Source organism: Pygoscelis adeliae, unplaced genomic scaffold, assembly GCF_000699105.1.
Source record: "Pygoscelis adeliae isolate BGI_AS28 unplaced genomic scaffold, ASM69910v1 Scaffold404, whole genome shotgun sequence".
NCBI classification, from domain to species: domain Eukaryota; kingdom Metazoa; phylum Chordata; class Aves; order Sphenisciformes; family Spheniscidae; genus Pygoscelis; species Pygoscelis adeliae.
Genome location: NW_008824598.1, coordinates 513,219 through 530,430, shown reverse-complemented (window position 1 = coordinate 530,430; position 17,212 = coordinate 513,219). Strand labels below are relative to the sequence as shown.

Below are 17,212 nucleotides of genomic sequence, written 5' to 3'. Positions count from 1 at the left end.
GGCCGGCCCCGGCGCCTGCACCTTCGACTCCCGGCACCTCTACACCAAGAAGGTCTGCGGCGAGAGCTCCATTCGAGCCGTCTCCTACAACATCCTGGCCGACACCTACGCCCAGACGGAGTTCTCCCGCACCGTGCTCTACCCCTACTGTGCTCCATACGCCCTGGAGCTCGACTACCGGCAGAACCTGCTCAAGAAGGAGCTGGCGGGCTACAGTGCCGACCTCATCTGCTTGCAAGAAGTGGATAAGTCTGTCTTCGTGGACAGCTTGGCTCCAGCCCTAGATGCTTTTGGACTCGAAGGGCTCTTCAAGATCAAGGAGAAGCAGCACGAAGGCCTGGCCACTTTCTACCGCAGGGACAAGTTCAGCCTCCTTAGCCAGCACGACATAGCTTTCAGCGAAGCCCTGCTTTCGGACCCGCTGCACAAGGAGTTGTGTGATAAGCTGGCCGAGTACCCCTTGGTGCAGGAGAAGGTGCTGCAGAGATCATCTGTGCTGCAGGTATCAGCTTTTATGTGCATTCTTCCCCTCTCTTCCCACTGTCTCCAGGCAGGTGCAGCCAAGCTAGGTTTGTTGAGCATCAAACCACAGGAGAAGGGAGGCGAAGGATTAACAGTCTGAAACATAGACAGAACAGTGGTATGTTCTCTGTTAGCTAGGGTAATGAATAGAGCAGAAGAGCAACTTAGGAACAAGAACAAAATATTGAGACTTTACTGAACTGGATACATGGAATTACCAAAATTTGGTAAAAAAGGCAAAATGATGTTCTTTGTTTTAAGATGAAGACGGCTGTTGAGATTCAGGGCCAGGTATCGATGGTGGTATTGGCTGCCAAGTTTTTCACTACTTACTCTCATATGTCAGAATATGTATTTGATAAAACTTAAATCTTGTAAATCAGTTGTAAATGAGATGAAATTAATTTGGCTTGCTTTAATAATGCCACTTTACAAAGTGATAGTAGGGAGAGAAATAAGGTTGGAGAGGTTTGTGAGCTTGTTGATGCCAGTGGGTCTGCCAGCAGAACTATCCTGTAAGTACAAACGTGTAAGAGCTAGGTCTGTCAGGAATTTCAGAAACACTCATTGGTAAAAGTTTCCTACTCGTGGACTGAGTAGGACTAACAAGCTTTCCTTGATAACTGAAATTCAGTTTAACACCTATGCAATGCTACAGTTTGCTTGCTAAAACCAGAGACACAGCTCCAATTCTGTTGGAGAGGTGGGAGAACAGACAGTAAAAGTAGTTAAGAATGGTACAGTATTAGCAACATCTTATGAAAAAAATATGGAATGGATTGGAGGAAAAAATATGGCCAAACCAGACACTTATGGACAAAAGAATATTTGTCAAATACCTGGATGTAGTGGTAATATTGGTAATACATTGGCTGATATCCAGACCTTATATAGAAGATAAATAGAGTCGACGTAGGAGCTGTACTGTTCATTAGTTATAAACATCAGATTCTTTGAACTGGACCATAAAGGCATAAGCTAACTATTGCATTTTTTAATACATATATTTAAGACTTATCAAAGATTTCTTTTTCTCTTGAAGGTTTCAGTTCTTCAGTCTACAACTGATCCTTCCAGGAAGATTTGTGTAGCTAATACCCACCTATACTGGCATCCAAAAGGTAATTTTGTCATGTTCCTGTATGTAGAATAACTGGGTTTGTAAAGGTTTTTGTCCTTCCTAGGGAGAATAGATTTTTTTCCCCATTCTTTTGCAGCTATAACCTTTTCTTCTGGAACTGAGGGTTTCCTGCCTTGCTTCTTAGCTAGATGAATCAAGCCAGGCTACTAGGTCTGTCTGTCTATTTTTCTTAGAGTAAGATTGTTCTAGTTTGCCTGGGAGTCAGTAGAATACAGCTGAAAGCAAGGCAAGTCATGTTATGCACGATTCACCCAAAGAGTAGACCATAAAATATAGATAGCTTTGTGTGTGTTCATTGCTTCCCGATCCTGTTGTACCTGAAGGAGTTATATTGGGGTACTGCCAGAAGGGCAACCAAATTGGGCTACAGAAGCTTTTAGAAGAGATTCTCCTCTTTTAAATTAGTTTTCTTTTGGTTCTGTGTCTTTCGGGAACACTACTAGGATGGTTGCCATGAAATAGAAAGCTGCTGTAATATGGATGTTTAAGGTTCAGAGTTCTTGCATGTGTCAGTTTAAATTAAAACATTGTCTGCCTCTCTAAAACTTGCATAGTCACAAACTTCAAAGGCTTCTTTATTTATGAAAACTATTCTAAAATGTAGTGTACAGAAAATTTAAAATGAGATTGCTGTTTCAGAGCTATACATGATATATGCTTAAATGAGCAACTTGGAAAATTCCTCCAATGCTACTGTGAAGTATTTAAAGTAATACATTTTTATATTCTTAGGTGGGAACATCCGTCTCATCCAAATCGCTGTAGCCTTGTCTCACATCAAGCATGTAGCATGTGATTTGTATCCTAGCATACCAATCATATTCTGTGGAGATTTTAATAGTACGCCATCGTCTGGAACTTACAGTTTTATTAACAGTGGTGGCATTGCTGAAGATCATGAAGACTGGGTCTCGAATGGTGAAGAAGAAAGGTGCAATATGCCTCTAAGCCATTCTTTCAAACTGCTAAGTGCTTGCGGAGAACCTGCTTATACAAACTATGTTGGTGGGTTTCATGGATGTCTGGACTACATTTTCATTGACAAAAATGCTCTTGAGGTTGAACAGGTCATTCCATTGCCAAGTCATGAAGAAGTAACGACGCACCAGGCTTTGCCAAGTGTTTCACATCCTTCTGATCATATAGCACTAATATGTGACTTAAAGTGGAAATAGATCAGCTCTTGCGTGGTGCTTTTGGGGTTTTCAAACAAGAAATTTAATTTACTGCTGGGGAACTGAGGTTACACCCTGGCTTGTATGCTACTAAAAGGAAAGTCAGAACGATTACTAAAAAGTTCATGTGTTTAATGGTTCTACTGAATATTATCACACTGTTCAGAATATTTGCATGACAACTTTTCCCTTCCCTTTTTATATGCGAATAGGAAAACCAAATATATTTAAGATGGGGGGGGTTTGAAAATTGGATTACCATATACCTTTTTTACAGGTGTTTTTAAAGGATTAAGAAATATTTTGTTAAAAAAGATACATTAATTTAATCTGATTTATAAGACAGTGTACAAACTGAACCCTGCTTAATTCAGAACCAAACACAGAACCTGAAAACAAATGGCTTTAGCCGATTCAACTTTATTGTAATTACTGTCATGACAAGACAAATTTTTAAAGTAAGTTCAGAAATTCTCTTGTTCACTTACTGTTACTGTGTCAAATTTTTTAGTAAGTGGCATGAACAATGTACTTGTACCTACTACCTTCTGAAAAGATGTTCTTTGTTGACAGAAAGCCTATTCACTGACAATTAATCAACCATCTTAAATTCAAGATTATAGTTGATTTGGAAGCATTTTGCTTGCCCACTCAATATGGGTTATGAGGGTAACTTTAGCATCTGGTAAAACTGGACTATATAGGTAGCATCTACATTGAACATCTGTTCCTTCTGTTGTTTATAGTCATTAGCAATATAAGAAATACTAAAGTTTGGGACAGCCAACTCTGGATGGGAAGGAGCTTTATAACCATATAATCCGTTTTCAGATGGGGGGGATGGGACAGAATAGTTAACATGGTGTGTTAGGTTTCTGTGCCTAAATCTTTAAAAAGAAACACAAGTGACTTGTGACCCTTTATCATGATTGTTCTATTTTGTTCCTCTATTACATATACAAAGATCTGAATTTTTAATACTGTTTTTCCCACATTTTTTTCCTTCTAGAAATAGTCTAGTCTTCCCTATTTTGTAGGAGATAATTTGGATGTGGGGAAATGTATATTATCCATACCTTCACTGAATGTGTTGGAGGGGTATGAATCATTTAACAAGCTACTTTCCCTGCATCATTAGTCCATATGAAACAAACTGCATTTGAAAACCATTTCTCTAGATCTCCCTCCTTCACGTAATAAACTTCCCTTTTCAATTGTCTGTCACTGTTGTCACTTGATTTCTTTCCAGTTACTAGTGTCTTTCATGGCAAAACAAGTCTATCCAGGTTGATAAAAGTTGTGTACCGTACACTCGCACAACTGGCTACTCACCTCCACTGCATACTGGTGGACTGTAGGTTGTAGCTGGGATTCACCAAACTGTTTATATAGTACTGAAAATAGACAGTCACTTTCAGGTAGCATATTGGTAAGGGTCCTTGGTCCTGTCTCTTGCTAGTAGTATCTGCTATACTGTGAAGGGCAGTGCTTTGCAGAAGCTTGTAAATGTCTGCCCCTTAGCTTTTTCTATGTTATTTCCAGTAAAATTACTACTGGTTTTTGTTACTGTAGTATCTGCCGTGGTTTAACCCCAGCTGGCAACTAAGCACTACCCAGCTGCTCGCTCACTCCCCCCCAGTGGGATGGGGGAGAGAATCAGAAGGGTAAGACAGTTTAATAGGTAAAGCAAAAGCTGCGCACGCAAGCAAAGCAAAACAAGGAATTAATTCACTACTTCCCATGGGCAGGCAGGTGTTCAGCCATCTCCAGGAAAGCAGGGCTCCATCACGCCTAACGGTGACTTGGGAAGACAAGCACCATCACTCCAAACGTCCCCCCCTTCCTTCCTCTTCCCCCAGTTTTATATGCTGAGCGTGACGCCGTATGGTGTGGGATATCCCTTTGGTCAGTTGGGGTCAGCTGTCCCGGCTGTGCCCCCTCCCAACTTCTTGTGCACCCCCAGCCTGCTCGCTGGTGGGGTGGGGTGAGGAGCAGAAGAGGCCTTGACTCTGTGTCAGCACTGCTCAGCAGTAACTAAAACCTCCCTGTATTATCAACACTGTTTTCAGCACAAATCCAAAACAGAGCCCCATCCTAGCTGCTATGAAGAAAATTAACTCTAACCCAGCCAAAACTAGCACAGCCATCTAACAAGTTGATGCTGATAAACATCTGCACTAGTAAAGTCACCAGGCAGGTTTAGCCTCAGAGGTAATACAAGGCTAAAAAGATGCAGGCCCCTAAGTCTCAAAGTCAAACATCATGACATTAGAAGACAAATCTCATGAACTGTCCAGAATTTTGTTACCAACTCTGCACATAAAAACACAGGTAAATGGGAATTGACAAAAGGACTGTTCCACTAATACACAAGTTTGTAGAAGCCTGTATTACTAAAGATCTCATGTAAATGTCCTTTGCGAGTAGCTTTTTCCAGCAACATAAGCAGTTACCATCCATCTTCCTCTCATCCCAACGTCTCTTACCTGATCCTGTTCTACCACCTCTGAATTCTGGCTACTTGTTCCTGCTCATGCCACACCAAACTAAAATAGGGAAGTGATCCAGCTAAAAATACAGGGCCTTTAATTTTCTTCACTGTATCATCATTTTAGTGGGTCATAATGAGCTGATTCACCATAAAGCCTCTTATACCCAAAGAGCAAGATCCAGGCTTGGATGTGGGAATAAGTGATCAAGGCCTGGAGCAAGGCATTCACTTGCTTAAGCTGATCTGCCACAAAACGTATCACAAGACCTCTTTGAAAGAGCGCTCATTTATTGTAATGGGCTTTGGCAGGCTTATATGTAAACCTTAAGAATTCAGTTTTTGCTAAGTTCGCATTTTAGCTAAGCCAAATGGTAGCTAAGAGCCTTCGGATAAAAAATAGCAGCAAAACAGGGAATGTGGCCATAGAAATGGCAATGAATGATGTTAGATCTTTGCAACAGAGCGAAGGACAGTACTCACCCTGTAAAATTGGACCTTAAATACTTTGGGTGGGTCCTTGATCAGTTACTATTCTCTGATAAGTCTAATTAAAAAGTAAAGTGTAATTCAATTGTGCATGAGTTGAAGGTGATGTCTGTACTCTTCTAGACTACAAAGTTGATAATAAAAGTATCAGTGATTCATAACTAAACTTCAAGATACAGGAGGAGAAAGTCTTGTAAACAGAATGGAGGCTGTAAACCTCCTATCTGGGCAAAGAATATTTACTAATTTAGTAAATGAGGGAAAGCTTACACCTGAAGATCTAACATTTGCAAGCATATGGCATCTTAAAGGGCAAAAAAATTAATTGGAAGATCTGTTCAAGAAGAAAAATCTATTAACACCTTGGAAAAACACTGAAAATTTCTACATTACAGCTGAGTCAGAGGCCTTCTACAGTTTGCCAGCTCTGAAAAACTTGAGGGAAAAAAAAAACAACCAAAAGCAAACTCCAGAGTAATGCACGCTTGTAGACTGGCAAGAGAAACATCTCTGTCTCAGTCACTTAGAATAGTAAGATTGCAATTGTTAAGCTTGGAAGTGAAATTATATTACTTACATAGGTTAACTGAGCTCCCCTTATAACTTTAAAAAACATTCTTTTTCTCCTTTTTAAGTACCTATTACAACTGGGTTACTTTGTCTTGGTTTCCAAAAACCAAAACATTAAAAATCTGTAACTTCTCCATAGTACCAGAAGATGGAGCTGCTCAGAGAACAGACTTGCCTGATATTCTGCCTCCCTTCCAAGAAACAGCAGGTCCCTCTCATTCCCTGTATTGGTACTTGGATTGCCGCTTCTGTCTCCTTGCAGACCAAGGCGAGGGAGAGCACAGGAAAGCTGGCATCTGCAGGAAACAAGCGGTAAGGGAAAAACACGGCACTGGAACAGGCCCAGTAAAATTAGATGGCCCTTGCACATGGCAGATAATCCTTTAATATCTTCAGGAGGAAATTCAGCCCCATGAGCTAGTGCTGGAGATTCTCCAGGCAAAGTATCCCTGGTTTAATTGGCGAAATGCAGCAGCACAGGCTGACTGCCAATTAGGAGCAACGTGTCAGGAACCAGGCAGACCTTTCTGGAGTGAGAATGCAGCACTCGGGTCTAGGTTAGGCTAAAGTCACAATTCAAAAGAATTGTGATTTTTTTTTTTTTTTTTTTTTCCTAGTGAAAAGTAACCCTTAGGCACACCTTTGGCCTATATCCCCCATGCTCCCAAGCTATATTTACATCTGTGTGAAGTAATATATGGACTGCAAACCGGGCTCTGAATTAGTACTGACAAAACCCTAAACCACTTTTTACACTAGCCAGGCCATTGCTGTAAGTGCCCTCATAGCATTCTGTTGCGTCCAGCACATTGTTTTACTGGTCTATGTTGAAAATGCTGAGAACAAACCAAGCAAGTAGAAATGCTTGTAGCATTTGTTGCTAATTCCTGATGCATTTACAACAGATTTTTGTTCTGCTTGCAAACAGTTGAACCAAAGTCTGCAGATTACCTACAAAACTGCTGCAGAACAAGTTCTAGATTATGTTGTTCATGAAGCTTTTTAAAAAAAAAAAAGACCAAAAAAGTCAAACAAACAACAAATATCCGCTACTATTTATGTTGTAGTACTGAGTTATCAGGTTAGTTACATGCAAGAAAAACAAAACAAGCCTTTTGCTCTGGTCTGTATGTAGATCTGAATATTCATGCAAAACTATTCTCCTAATGTTGGTAAAAAATGAAAAGCCAATCATGCATGTACTGAAAATACAAGGAATAAATTGTGTCGGCATGGCCAAATAAAAGAAAAAAACACTCATTCTTCAGTGTTTTGCCCTCTATAATTAAGCTGGCCATCTGATACACTGAAATAAAACCTCTCGTATGCAAATATTACTAGACTGACTCCCCAGTGCAGTAGAACTTACTCATTGTTTGAATACAGGAGTTGATGCTACACAATGAAAAATTTCAGCTACTGGAACTCAGGATTTCCTGCCATTACAGTAGAATGAGGAACAAATTTTTAGCAGTCTTACGCCTGTCCAAGATTTTGAACTTCTGGGACGACAGCTCAGTTCAGGTATTTGACTTCTGACAGGGCAATCACAAACAAAGTTAGTATATCTAAACTCTTAACAGACATGACAAAATTGGATCTTCATGGGAATTTCATCTGCCTCTGGAGAGCAGGGCTGTATTATACATTGTTACTTATATACAGCACGTATAGGTCACTGTTATAATTGCTTTAGCCAGAAAATAACTATTATAAAGAATGCCAAAAAGCAAAAAAAGTATTTTTACCTATCCACGTCTTAAATGACAGTGCCTTTACAGTAGAAGAGTTGTACTGTGTTCATGCAAGGCTAGCATACAAATTACCAGCCTCTAACTAATGAAGAGGATGTAGAATTTATCTTCTGAGTTTCTGTAATCCAAAAAGGGAGAAGAGCCAGTGATGAAGTGTTTCATCTCCTTTTGGTCTGTTTAAGAAAGTGTCACTGCCACAGTTAATGAATTTACAGACAGATAGCCGTATTAATGGAATATGATATGGATTTCAATACCACATGGGATCCTGGTAATAAAAGAGATAATGCAGCATAATAAAAAACACCCCTCATCAGAATTAAGATTAAGAAAAACCTCATCAGGACTAAGTTTGTTCTTGTACTAACAGACAAGCACTAGCTACAAAAGTAGCACTAACTCCACAGGAAAAAGAAAGCCGCTGGGATTTCAGCTCATAGCAATAGCCAGTAAGAATATGCATAACAAACTACTTCATGTTTGTCATCTGAAGACAAGGTGGCTTTCCAAGCACATGCACCAACCCCAGGGACTGCTGCTTACAAGCAAGAACACATAATCTAGAGTGTACGTTGAAAACATTTAGAGAATTTAGAACAGTTGATGAGAATATAATAACCTGAAGCAAAGTTTATTTATTTCTGTCAATTGTGACATTATTCCACAGCCCATCAAGTGTCTTGTCCCTTCCACAGCTTAATATTACGATGAATAAACTGCATAAGAGAGACCTTGCTTCCAAGATTACAACCTTAGAGTACCCAGAAGGAAATATCATTTTAGTAACAGAGGTCGAGTGTGATCTTATCTATTTACAGGAAGATTGAAGTACTGCTTCAGTTCCTCTCTGTGCTCTGATTAACACTACTCAATTAGACCCAAGAATTTTACTGACTTTGTCTTACTACACTTCAGTGTAAGCTGTAGCCTTAACCCCTCATGCAGATCCCATCAGTCTTAAATGAGGCTCAAGATCTTGTACTAATTTCTGACTTTGATTTTGTGAAATTAGTCATTTTATAGCAGAATTACAACCTATTCGTACACAAAGTGAAGCACGGTGACTCTTTGAAATAGGAACTTCTATACACATGCTGTAACTCCAAAATTTAATGGCTAAAGCTGAGTATTTAATTACATAAAAGCATTTGAAAGAACTAAACCAATGAAATCTTCATCTCTACCAAACAGAATGTTTCCTTCAAGATAATAGGCCTAATTTGTTTCTAAGTATCTGCTTTTTCATTTAAAGTCTACCTCTAACTTCTTCCTTGGAAGAGGAGATGGCATTTTATTTGTCACAAGCATTGTTTCATTTTAACGTCTTGGGACTACCAATACAAGCCGTATTACGGACCAGCTGCCTCTTCTGAACAAGGTGTTCCTTTTAAGGATCATTTCAAGGAACTGCATTGCTAGAAATATGCATATTGACAGCTACTGATCCAATGCACGGATATATCAACTTTGGTTAATACATAATCAGCAATTCATTAAAGGTGCAAGCAAAACCCTTACACTGTCTCCTGGGTTTCTGTTACATATTGAAGACAGTTAATGACCGTATTCAAAAGCTCTGGAATTTTCTCTGGTTAGTTGTGTTCACAGTAACAGTACTTCCTAGAAATTTAAACCTCAGTTACAGCAGAAGCTGCCTTGGAAGGTGCTCTTAACCTAAACTAGCTTGAGTTTACCAGACCTTATCCCTGGGATTTCTTGTAGCAAGGATAACAAGACCTGGGCTAAAAACAAGAGAGGAGCTTAGCCTAAAACTGCAATAAAATCATACTTTGGGTTCCTAAAGACATACAATCAATAGAATAGAATATTTCAGTTGGAGGATTGAGACATATTTGCATCCATAGAGCACACAGGCAATAGAAAAATAGATTTTAAAATACCTATTAGTAGCAGCCTCAAAAAACATGTTAATTTAAGTCTTTTGAACTACAGAGATGTAAGGGAGCAGAAATACGAAAGCAGACGGTAGCAGTTGCATAGAGCTGATTTTTTGGGGTGACTATCACCATTAATATAATACTGACTAAATCCCTGTACAACTGTTCAAGTTAGCTTCCCAGCTAGCCACCAACAGAATTTGTGATTCTCCTGCTAGAACCCACGTTGGTTTTTAAATGTACATACAACTATGAAACAGACATGCATGCTTTTCAGGCAGTTCGTATTTGTTTTATTACAATTTTTGTAACTGTTAGTATTTTCATATCTGGACATCTTAAAACGAATTTTAGATTTACAACTTCAAGAGACACTTACAGAATTATTTAAGTCTTGATGACAGCTACTCTACTGCACTGTATACAACTTTGTTGCCCACCTTCCGTGTCCTGCTCTACACAGCTCCAAACAAGTGAAAATCTGAGGTTGATGTTCACATTCAAGCTGCAGGAAAGCTCAATATATGGAAAAAGAGTAAGTGATAACTTGCAGTTCAACTATTTCAGGAATCAAGAAGAGCATACACAGAACTATACATTTTATCATTTTATTAGGAATAATTCCAAGTGGGTTATGAAGAAACTAATCCATTGAGTTTGATGAATTTTCCAAAATTTCTTTATGAAGATATGTTCACCAACAAACAGTAAAACTTCAGCAGAACTATTATACACTGGGCAAAAATAGTCAGGCTGATACCAAAAAGCAACATGCAACATAAAAAAAAGATACAATATAAAGGAAGACAATCTGCTGAATATTAAAAACAACCTCAACATGAGCTCTTCGCAACCAGCACAGAACTATTCTACCCATCAAATCCAATTCACACAAAGGCAAGTTGGGCTAATAGAACCCAAGGATTAATAAAATGTTCCTCAGTGCAGTAGATTTGTATAGTGTTTTAGAGCATTTCCTTGGCTGGAACAAGCAGTATTAGGAATTCTTTTTGGCAAGGGAGAGAAATAAATACATACGGAATGCTACATTTTCAAATCAGCAGACTGTCTGAGGAATGAAACAGGGCATCAGTAAACTAAAAGTAGCAGGGAGAAAAAAAAATTTAAAACATTAATTTATTGGGGCTCGAAAGAGTATTCAAAACAGGTCTTAAAGATGTCACAATAGCTATATTCAGGCATTTAGGCTAACAAGGGGAATAAAATCAGAAGATACACTTTTTCCAAGTTAAGGAGATTTTTACCCAAGCATATTGCTACCTTTGCAACATGTAGCTCGGTAAACAATAATTGGCAACAAAATAAGTTGAAACGCTGTAATATCCTGCCCAAATATCAGTTCCAGATACTGTAATAACCAAGATGCAAACTAATTTTGTTGTAACAAGCCTAGACCACTTATATCAAACATGTCCCTGGTGAAAGAGTCATCCAGTTTGAGTTAGCGTTTTGAGAGTTCATTTGACAGCCAGTCAAGTCCCTCATACAGACCAGTTCCTTGTGTAGCACAGGTAGCCTGGACATACCACTGTTAATGCAGAACACAGAAAAGATTAAATTTAAGTACTGACAAAATGCAAGTTAAGTTATCACAGTATGTGACACTCAAATACACACTCAAATAGCATTCTTTAAACACTGTTTTGTGCCATAAGTAGAGTCAATATTGAACAGATGGCATTTTTATAAGTTTTGAAAAGTATATATAAAGCAGATGGGATTCAGACATTATCCAAAAAACTCAAAATGTTGGCCTACCAAATGCTAGAACACTGTTTAGTGCATCAAGAAACAAATACAGAACTTGCATTTGGTTATATGCTGAAAACTAACTTCTTGTTTTTGAAAGACTGCTCTTCAGGAAACAGACACAGAATTATCTAAATTAACAGACCCCTAAAACATCTTCTATGGATATGATCTTAGTATCCAGACATTAAGCGAGTATTACAGAAGGCTAGATGTTTAATGTGAAGCAACCCTATGTCTCAAAGGCTTGTGAAGATGGAATCTAACAATTCAGGAGCTACTTAATTTCCTCCCACCTTTGTAGCAGTGAGAATGCAGAATGCATTTTCTCCCCCAGAATAACAAGTATTGGGAAAACAGGAAAGCCCACCACATACTTTGTCAAACATGTTTGACAGCTATACTTCAGTGACAGACTGGAATATTTGTATTTTTCCAGAAAAAGGTGAGACATGAAACACCTGCAACAGCTGTACACATTGGATTATACTTCTAAATCACTTACTTTGAACAAGGACTGATGCACTACAGAGTTTAATAGCAGGTATGTGCGTCTTTCTACAGAAAGAGGTGAAAACTTCCCTTTCCTTTAAACGGAGATCATGTTTACGATATGTAATAAAGGCAAACAAGAGTTCAGCAGCCAAGAAGTTTAGTACTTACAGTTCTGTTACGCAGAGACTGAAGACCTAGTTTATCTGTCATTTCACTGATTGCCATGGCATTTGGCAGATCTTGTTTGTTTGCAAACAGAAGCAGCACTGCATCTCGCAGCTCATCCTCCTGAAGCTAACAGAAAAAATAGTCATGTTATTAAATTAGCTAAGTACTTCAATTACTTCAACAAGCACTAAAGAAACCTAAATACTGATTTAAGGGTTATAAACATTTTCATTCTTGCTCCTGAAGTCACTAGTACATACCGAGTGAAATTTAACTAGTACCCAACAGAACTTCTCCTACAAGTAAGGAAATATTCTTTCAACAGGCAGTTTAAATTTACTGGCAACTTGCTACTGAAATTCTTAGCACCAATTTGTTTTTCCAAAATTCTTTCTTCATCTGCTGCGTTTCTATTAAGGTTTTATGAAGGAAAGAAAGGTTCTGACATATTAGTAGTTCTTGAGCTAAAGCTCTCTACAAAGTTGTAGTTACAACTCAGTGCACTAAGTGTCCCAGGTGCATACATACTAGGTGAATACAACATGCACTGTACGAACTCCCTAAAATTTTAAAATCCTAAATCTCTTACGGAAGCTGACACACATCCAAAAATACGACAAAGTAAGTATAACAATCATATTTCAGAAGGTTATCGATATTTACCATTTTCTGCAGCTCTTCTGCTGCTTCCTGGATTCTCTCTCTGTCATTGCTATCTACCACAAAAATGAGGCCCTGCAAGAAGTTAAACAGTTTTGAAAAGCCAATGTAAACATGTGGTACTATTTTAAAAAACTCATATTGAATATTGTGACTGTCCCCTCTCTTAGATAAGCAAATTTGACAGAAATTTCTTTTTAAGCAATGCAAGATGTCTGTCCAAACAAGTACATAATAAGTTTCAACTGCAAAATAAAGCTAGGCCTTCTAAATCAAAACAGCTAAACACCACAAATGTCAGTTTATAGATTAGTGTGGGATTCATTAGTTTGGGGGGGGGGGCACGCACGGGGAAGATACCAGCAAAATTTCAGAAGCTAACTCTCCCCCTTCCCTTTTCACTCATTGTATCATGTTAAATGCAGCAAGAGAATCACAAGTGCTTCACCATCTCACGTTTCATTGAAAAAACCCACACCCTTAAAGTAAGGCCTGAATTTGTTTCAAAAAGTTTGTACCAAACAGTATTTCTAATGGCATCTCTGTTACTCAAGTGTCCTACTTACACACACTATTTACTCTTAAAAATTTCAGCCTGAAAACCTTATATTTTATCATTCTCTTTAAGAAAAGAGAAGCATCTTTTAAAAATATTTAGTAACAGGGTTGAATAAGGAACTGAAATCAAGTATTACTCTATTCACAACAGTACTTTGCTTGCTCCTTTTCAATCAATCCAGACTCTTCCATTTTTCTGCACCAATCACATGCATTAACACTGCAGAGAAGTTGCTTGGAAACAATGCTATATTCAACACAGAAAAAAAAAAAACCAAAACCAAAAAAACAAAACAACACTCCCAAAGTTTCCTGATAGTAATAAGCAACTTACCTCACTACCTGTGAACCGAAGGAAAGAATCACATTTATGTCACCAAAAATGACAGCAGCCACATCAATATGAAGTGGACACTTTCTAATCAATCGGTAACAAGATCTTTTACGATATTTTTAGATACTCAGTGTACTAAATATACTGATATAGCACAGTCAAAGCTGTATATTTTAAGGCTGATTAGGAAAAAAAGGATATGTAGAAGGGTGTTTAGACATTAACATTTTTTATGTATAAGCCAATGCCAGTTCAAACAGATCAAAGCATGGATACAGCAAAGTTGAAGAGTTCCTCACAAACACACCAGCTGCTCTGGCACATTACAGAACACTGGTAGATCCTAAAGGACTTCATCCTTGCCAGGCTACACTCACGACTAGACTTGAAGCCTTCAGGGTAACAAACCAGCTTCAACTAGAATAAAATCTGGGTATCCCTTAGAACTTGCAGGAAGTAGTGAGGAGCCTTTCTGAAAGGAAGGGACAGAAAACAACTTTCCATGTATAATGAGACTTTACAAAACAGGCCTTTAATGATTGCCATCTCAGAACTCTTACCTGTGTGTTTTGGAAATAATGCCTCCAAAGAGGTCTAATTTTATCTTGACCACCAACATCCCAAACTGTGAAACAAATGTTTTTATATTCTACCGTTTCCACATTAAAACCTAAAATAAAAGAGTCAAACAGTTAGAAATAGTTAATGCTAGTGTTAAAATGTAATTCTAATCATGTTAAAGATAGTTACTTCCTAAGTTATATTTCTCCCAAATATATATAAAATGGCTTATCAGAACTGAATTGCTAGATCAAGAAGAAAACTGACTGAAGGGAAAAAAAAAATAATTAATCCATAAAATCCAAGTACACCACCTTTGGTTCAGCAAGTCTTTCAGCCACAAACTGCTAGAGGTTCATGGTGTTTGGGTGAAGTACTGCTACTTAATTGGTCCCTATACTCCTGAGCATCTGCTACCGGCCACTGTCAGACACAGGATTCTCGTCTGGATGTATCTTTGGTCTGACACAGTTATGTTATGGCAGTACCAGAAAGCCCATGTTTGTCTTGATTCTTATACTAACAGCAATGATAGCAAATCCCTACACTCTTCAGAAGCCCATCTGTACAACACAAATTTAGAGTAACAAGAATGAAGACATGAGAATTGGTTATCTTACCAATAGTGGGAATTGTGGTGACAATTTCTCCTAGTTTCAGTTTATAGAGAATAGTTGTCTTACCAGCAGCATCCAAACCAACTAGAATAAACAGAAAATTTGATTTAGTTCACAATATGAACTACAACCTGCTAATTTAGAAATATGCCATTTTATATGCAGAGTATTAGGGTTTTTTTCTGAGAAGAAACAACTTTTTAAACACTCTTAAGTCATTGTTGATATACTACTGTATGTTTCTCCCCATCTCCTCTACCCAGCACTGAGAGAGAATAAGCAATGAAGAAAACAAGCTCAATAACACACTTCCATCCACAACCTACAGGCTCACAAGTTTCTAGTCATCTTCCTAGTATTTGTGGCACTTAAGTTTTATCATTCACTTTGAAAGTTTCTTCTCTGTAAGTCCGGATGGTTTTAAATACCTAGCAACAATCTACTAGCAGTACATAGTTTCTAACTGATCACGTTTGCTACTTTGCACTCAAGTTGGGGAAGGTCTCGCTTACTCAACCTTCAGCTAAGGCCAGTTTCACATGCACCTGAACCAACAGGAGTTGGCACTATCAATGGAAGACACTTCAGTCTCCCTCATTCCAGTCTCTTGTCCCTTTGCTAAAACATTTATTTTGCATTGACAAAACCACATACATTAGGAAACTCCTGTCCTCCCCCCGCATATACCCTAAGGGCTGTAACTCTTCTTCAGGATAACACTTCTATTCATTGAAACCCACTAGGATGCTTTCATTAGGAGTCTCCACTTTTGATCTTTATAGAAGGCCTTCTGCACTGAAGTTTGTTCTTCTGTTTCTACAACAAAACTTAAGCTTGCTGTTTTTCAATGTAAGCTATGTGGTAAATATGCAATCCTTAAAAAAAAAAAAAAACAAAAAAAACCCCCACAAAACTGGAGCCTCAAAGACATTTTTTTGAAAGCATCACCAACATTGCAGGCATACACTGTAGTTTTCTAAAACTGTGCAACTGCTTATTGTTAGGCATTTCAGAACACATAAGAGCAACTCAAAATACAATTCTTTACGTTAGAATCCAATGCCTAGCACATAAGCACCTAAATAAACAGTCGGTACTAAACACTTACCACAGCAACAGCTTCAATACAATGTGTATCTGTGAAACTTAAAATAGTCAATGAAGTTTTGCCCAAACAAAAATAAAACGCCCATTAAAGAATTAATTAAATAATACTTGCACAAGAAACCAAACGTTATCCTTGTTTGATTACATTCTTAAGTGTTCTGAGTTAATTTCCTACTTGGTGACTGTGACATATTAGACTTTAAGTGGTTTGATGACTCGACTATTAATAATACAACTGTTTCCTTATCATTGCAATAAAATGGAATTCGAAATTAGCTACTTATTCAGAATGAAACCAAACTCTTAAAAAGCCTCCTCCTTCTCAAGACACAAACTGCTGTTGCAGCAAACTAATTAAAAAACTCTATCTATAATTGTCCTATATTCTGATACTGCGAACAGGATTATACATGTCAATGCAGTTTCTTTGGTATTGTCATTGAGTGTTCAAAAAAAAAAAAAGCTGTCCTAGTTGTTAATGTCATGAAAGAAGGGGGGGAGGAGGGGAATCTACCATCGAAACCAAAGCTCCTTGAGGAGTAATAAACTCCCCAAATGCTCAAATTAAAATTTAACAGTTTTAAGTTTGCTATTGTCTAAGTGTTGGTCTCTTTTAGAACCATACACAAGCACGAACAAAAGAGACATGGTGTAGCAGAAGTTTCACAAGAGCTTGCAAGTCATGAAACTTGTAAATATTAGCATTTTCCCCACGCCAATAAAGTGTCAAGTAGCCTTAGAAAACCCTTTAAGCAAACTGTGAAACCCTCAAATACTCCATCTATACTGAAAAACAATGTTTTAACAGCACAATGCTTGAAGCCCAACACTATTCTCACACAGCTCACCTTCAAGTGAGCATTTGTAGGATGCCTAGATCTTTACAAGAACACGTAATGTATGTA

The 17,212-nt window shown here is 38.1% G+C and overlaps 2 protein-coding genes across 2 annotated transcripts in view; one reads left to right on the top strand and one right to left on the bottom strand.

Annotated features, from left to right (window-relative positions):
- Positions 1-4,061, top strand: part of PDE12 (phosphodiesterase 12) — a 7,058-nt gene extending 2,997 nt beyond the window's left edge. Inside the window, exons 2-4 of the mRNA XM_009322330.1 lie at positions 2-502; positions 1,565-1,643; positions 2,396-4,061. Coding sequence (XP_009320605.1) covers positions 2-502; positions 1,565-1,643; positions 2,396-2,838 — 1,023 coding nt within the window. The 3' untranslated portion in view covers positions 2,839-4,061. The remainder of the gene's footprint in view (position 1; positions 503-1,564; positions 1,644-2,395) is intronic.
- Positions 4,062-10,304: 6,243 nt separating this feature from the next.
- ARF4 (ADP-ribosylation factor 4) lies at positions 10,305-15,288 on the bottom strand (the record flags this gene model as incomplete). Its single annotated transcript, XM_009322310.1, has 5 exons — positions 10,305-11,586; positions 12,471-12,596; positions 13,134-13,205; positions 14,583-14,692; positions 15,204-15,288. Coding segments are annotated over 5 exons (480 nt in total), but the record flags the coding sequence as incomplete, so codon positions are not given.
- Between the last annotated feature and the right edge of the window lie 1,924 nt (positions 15,289-17,212).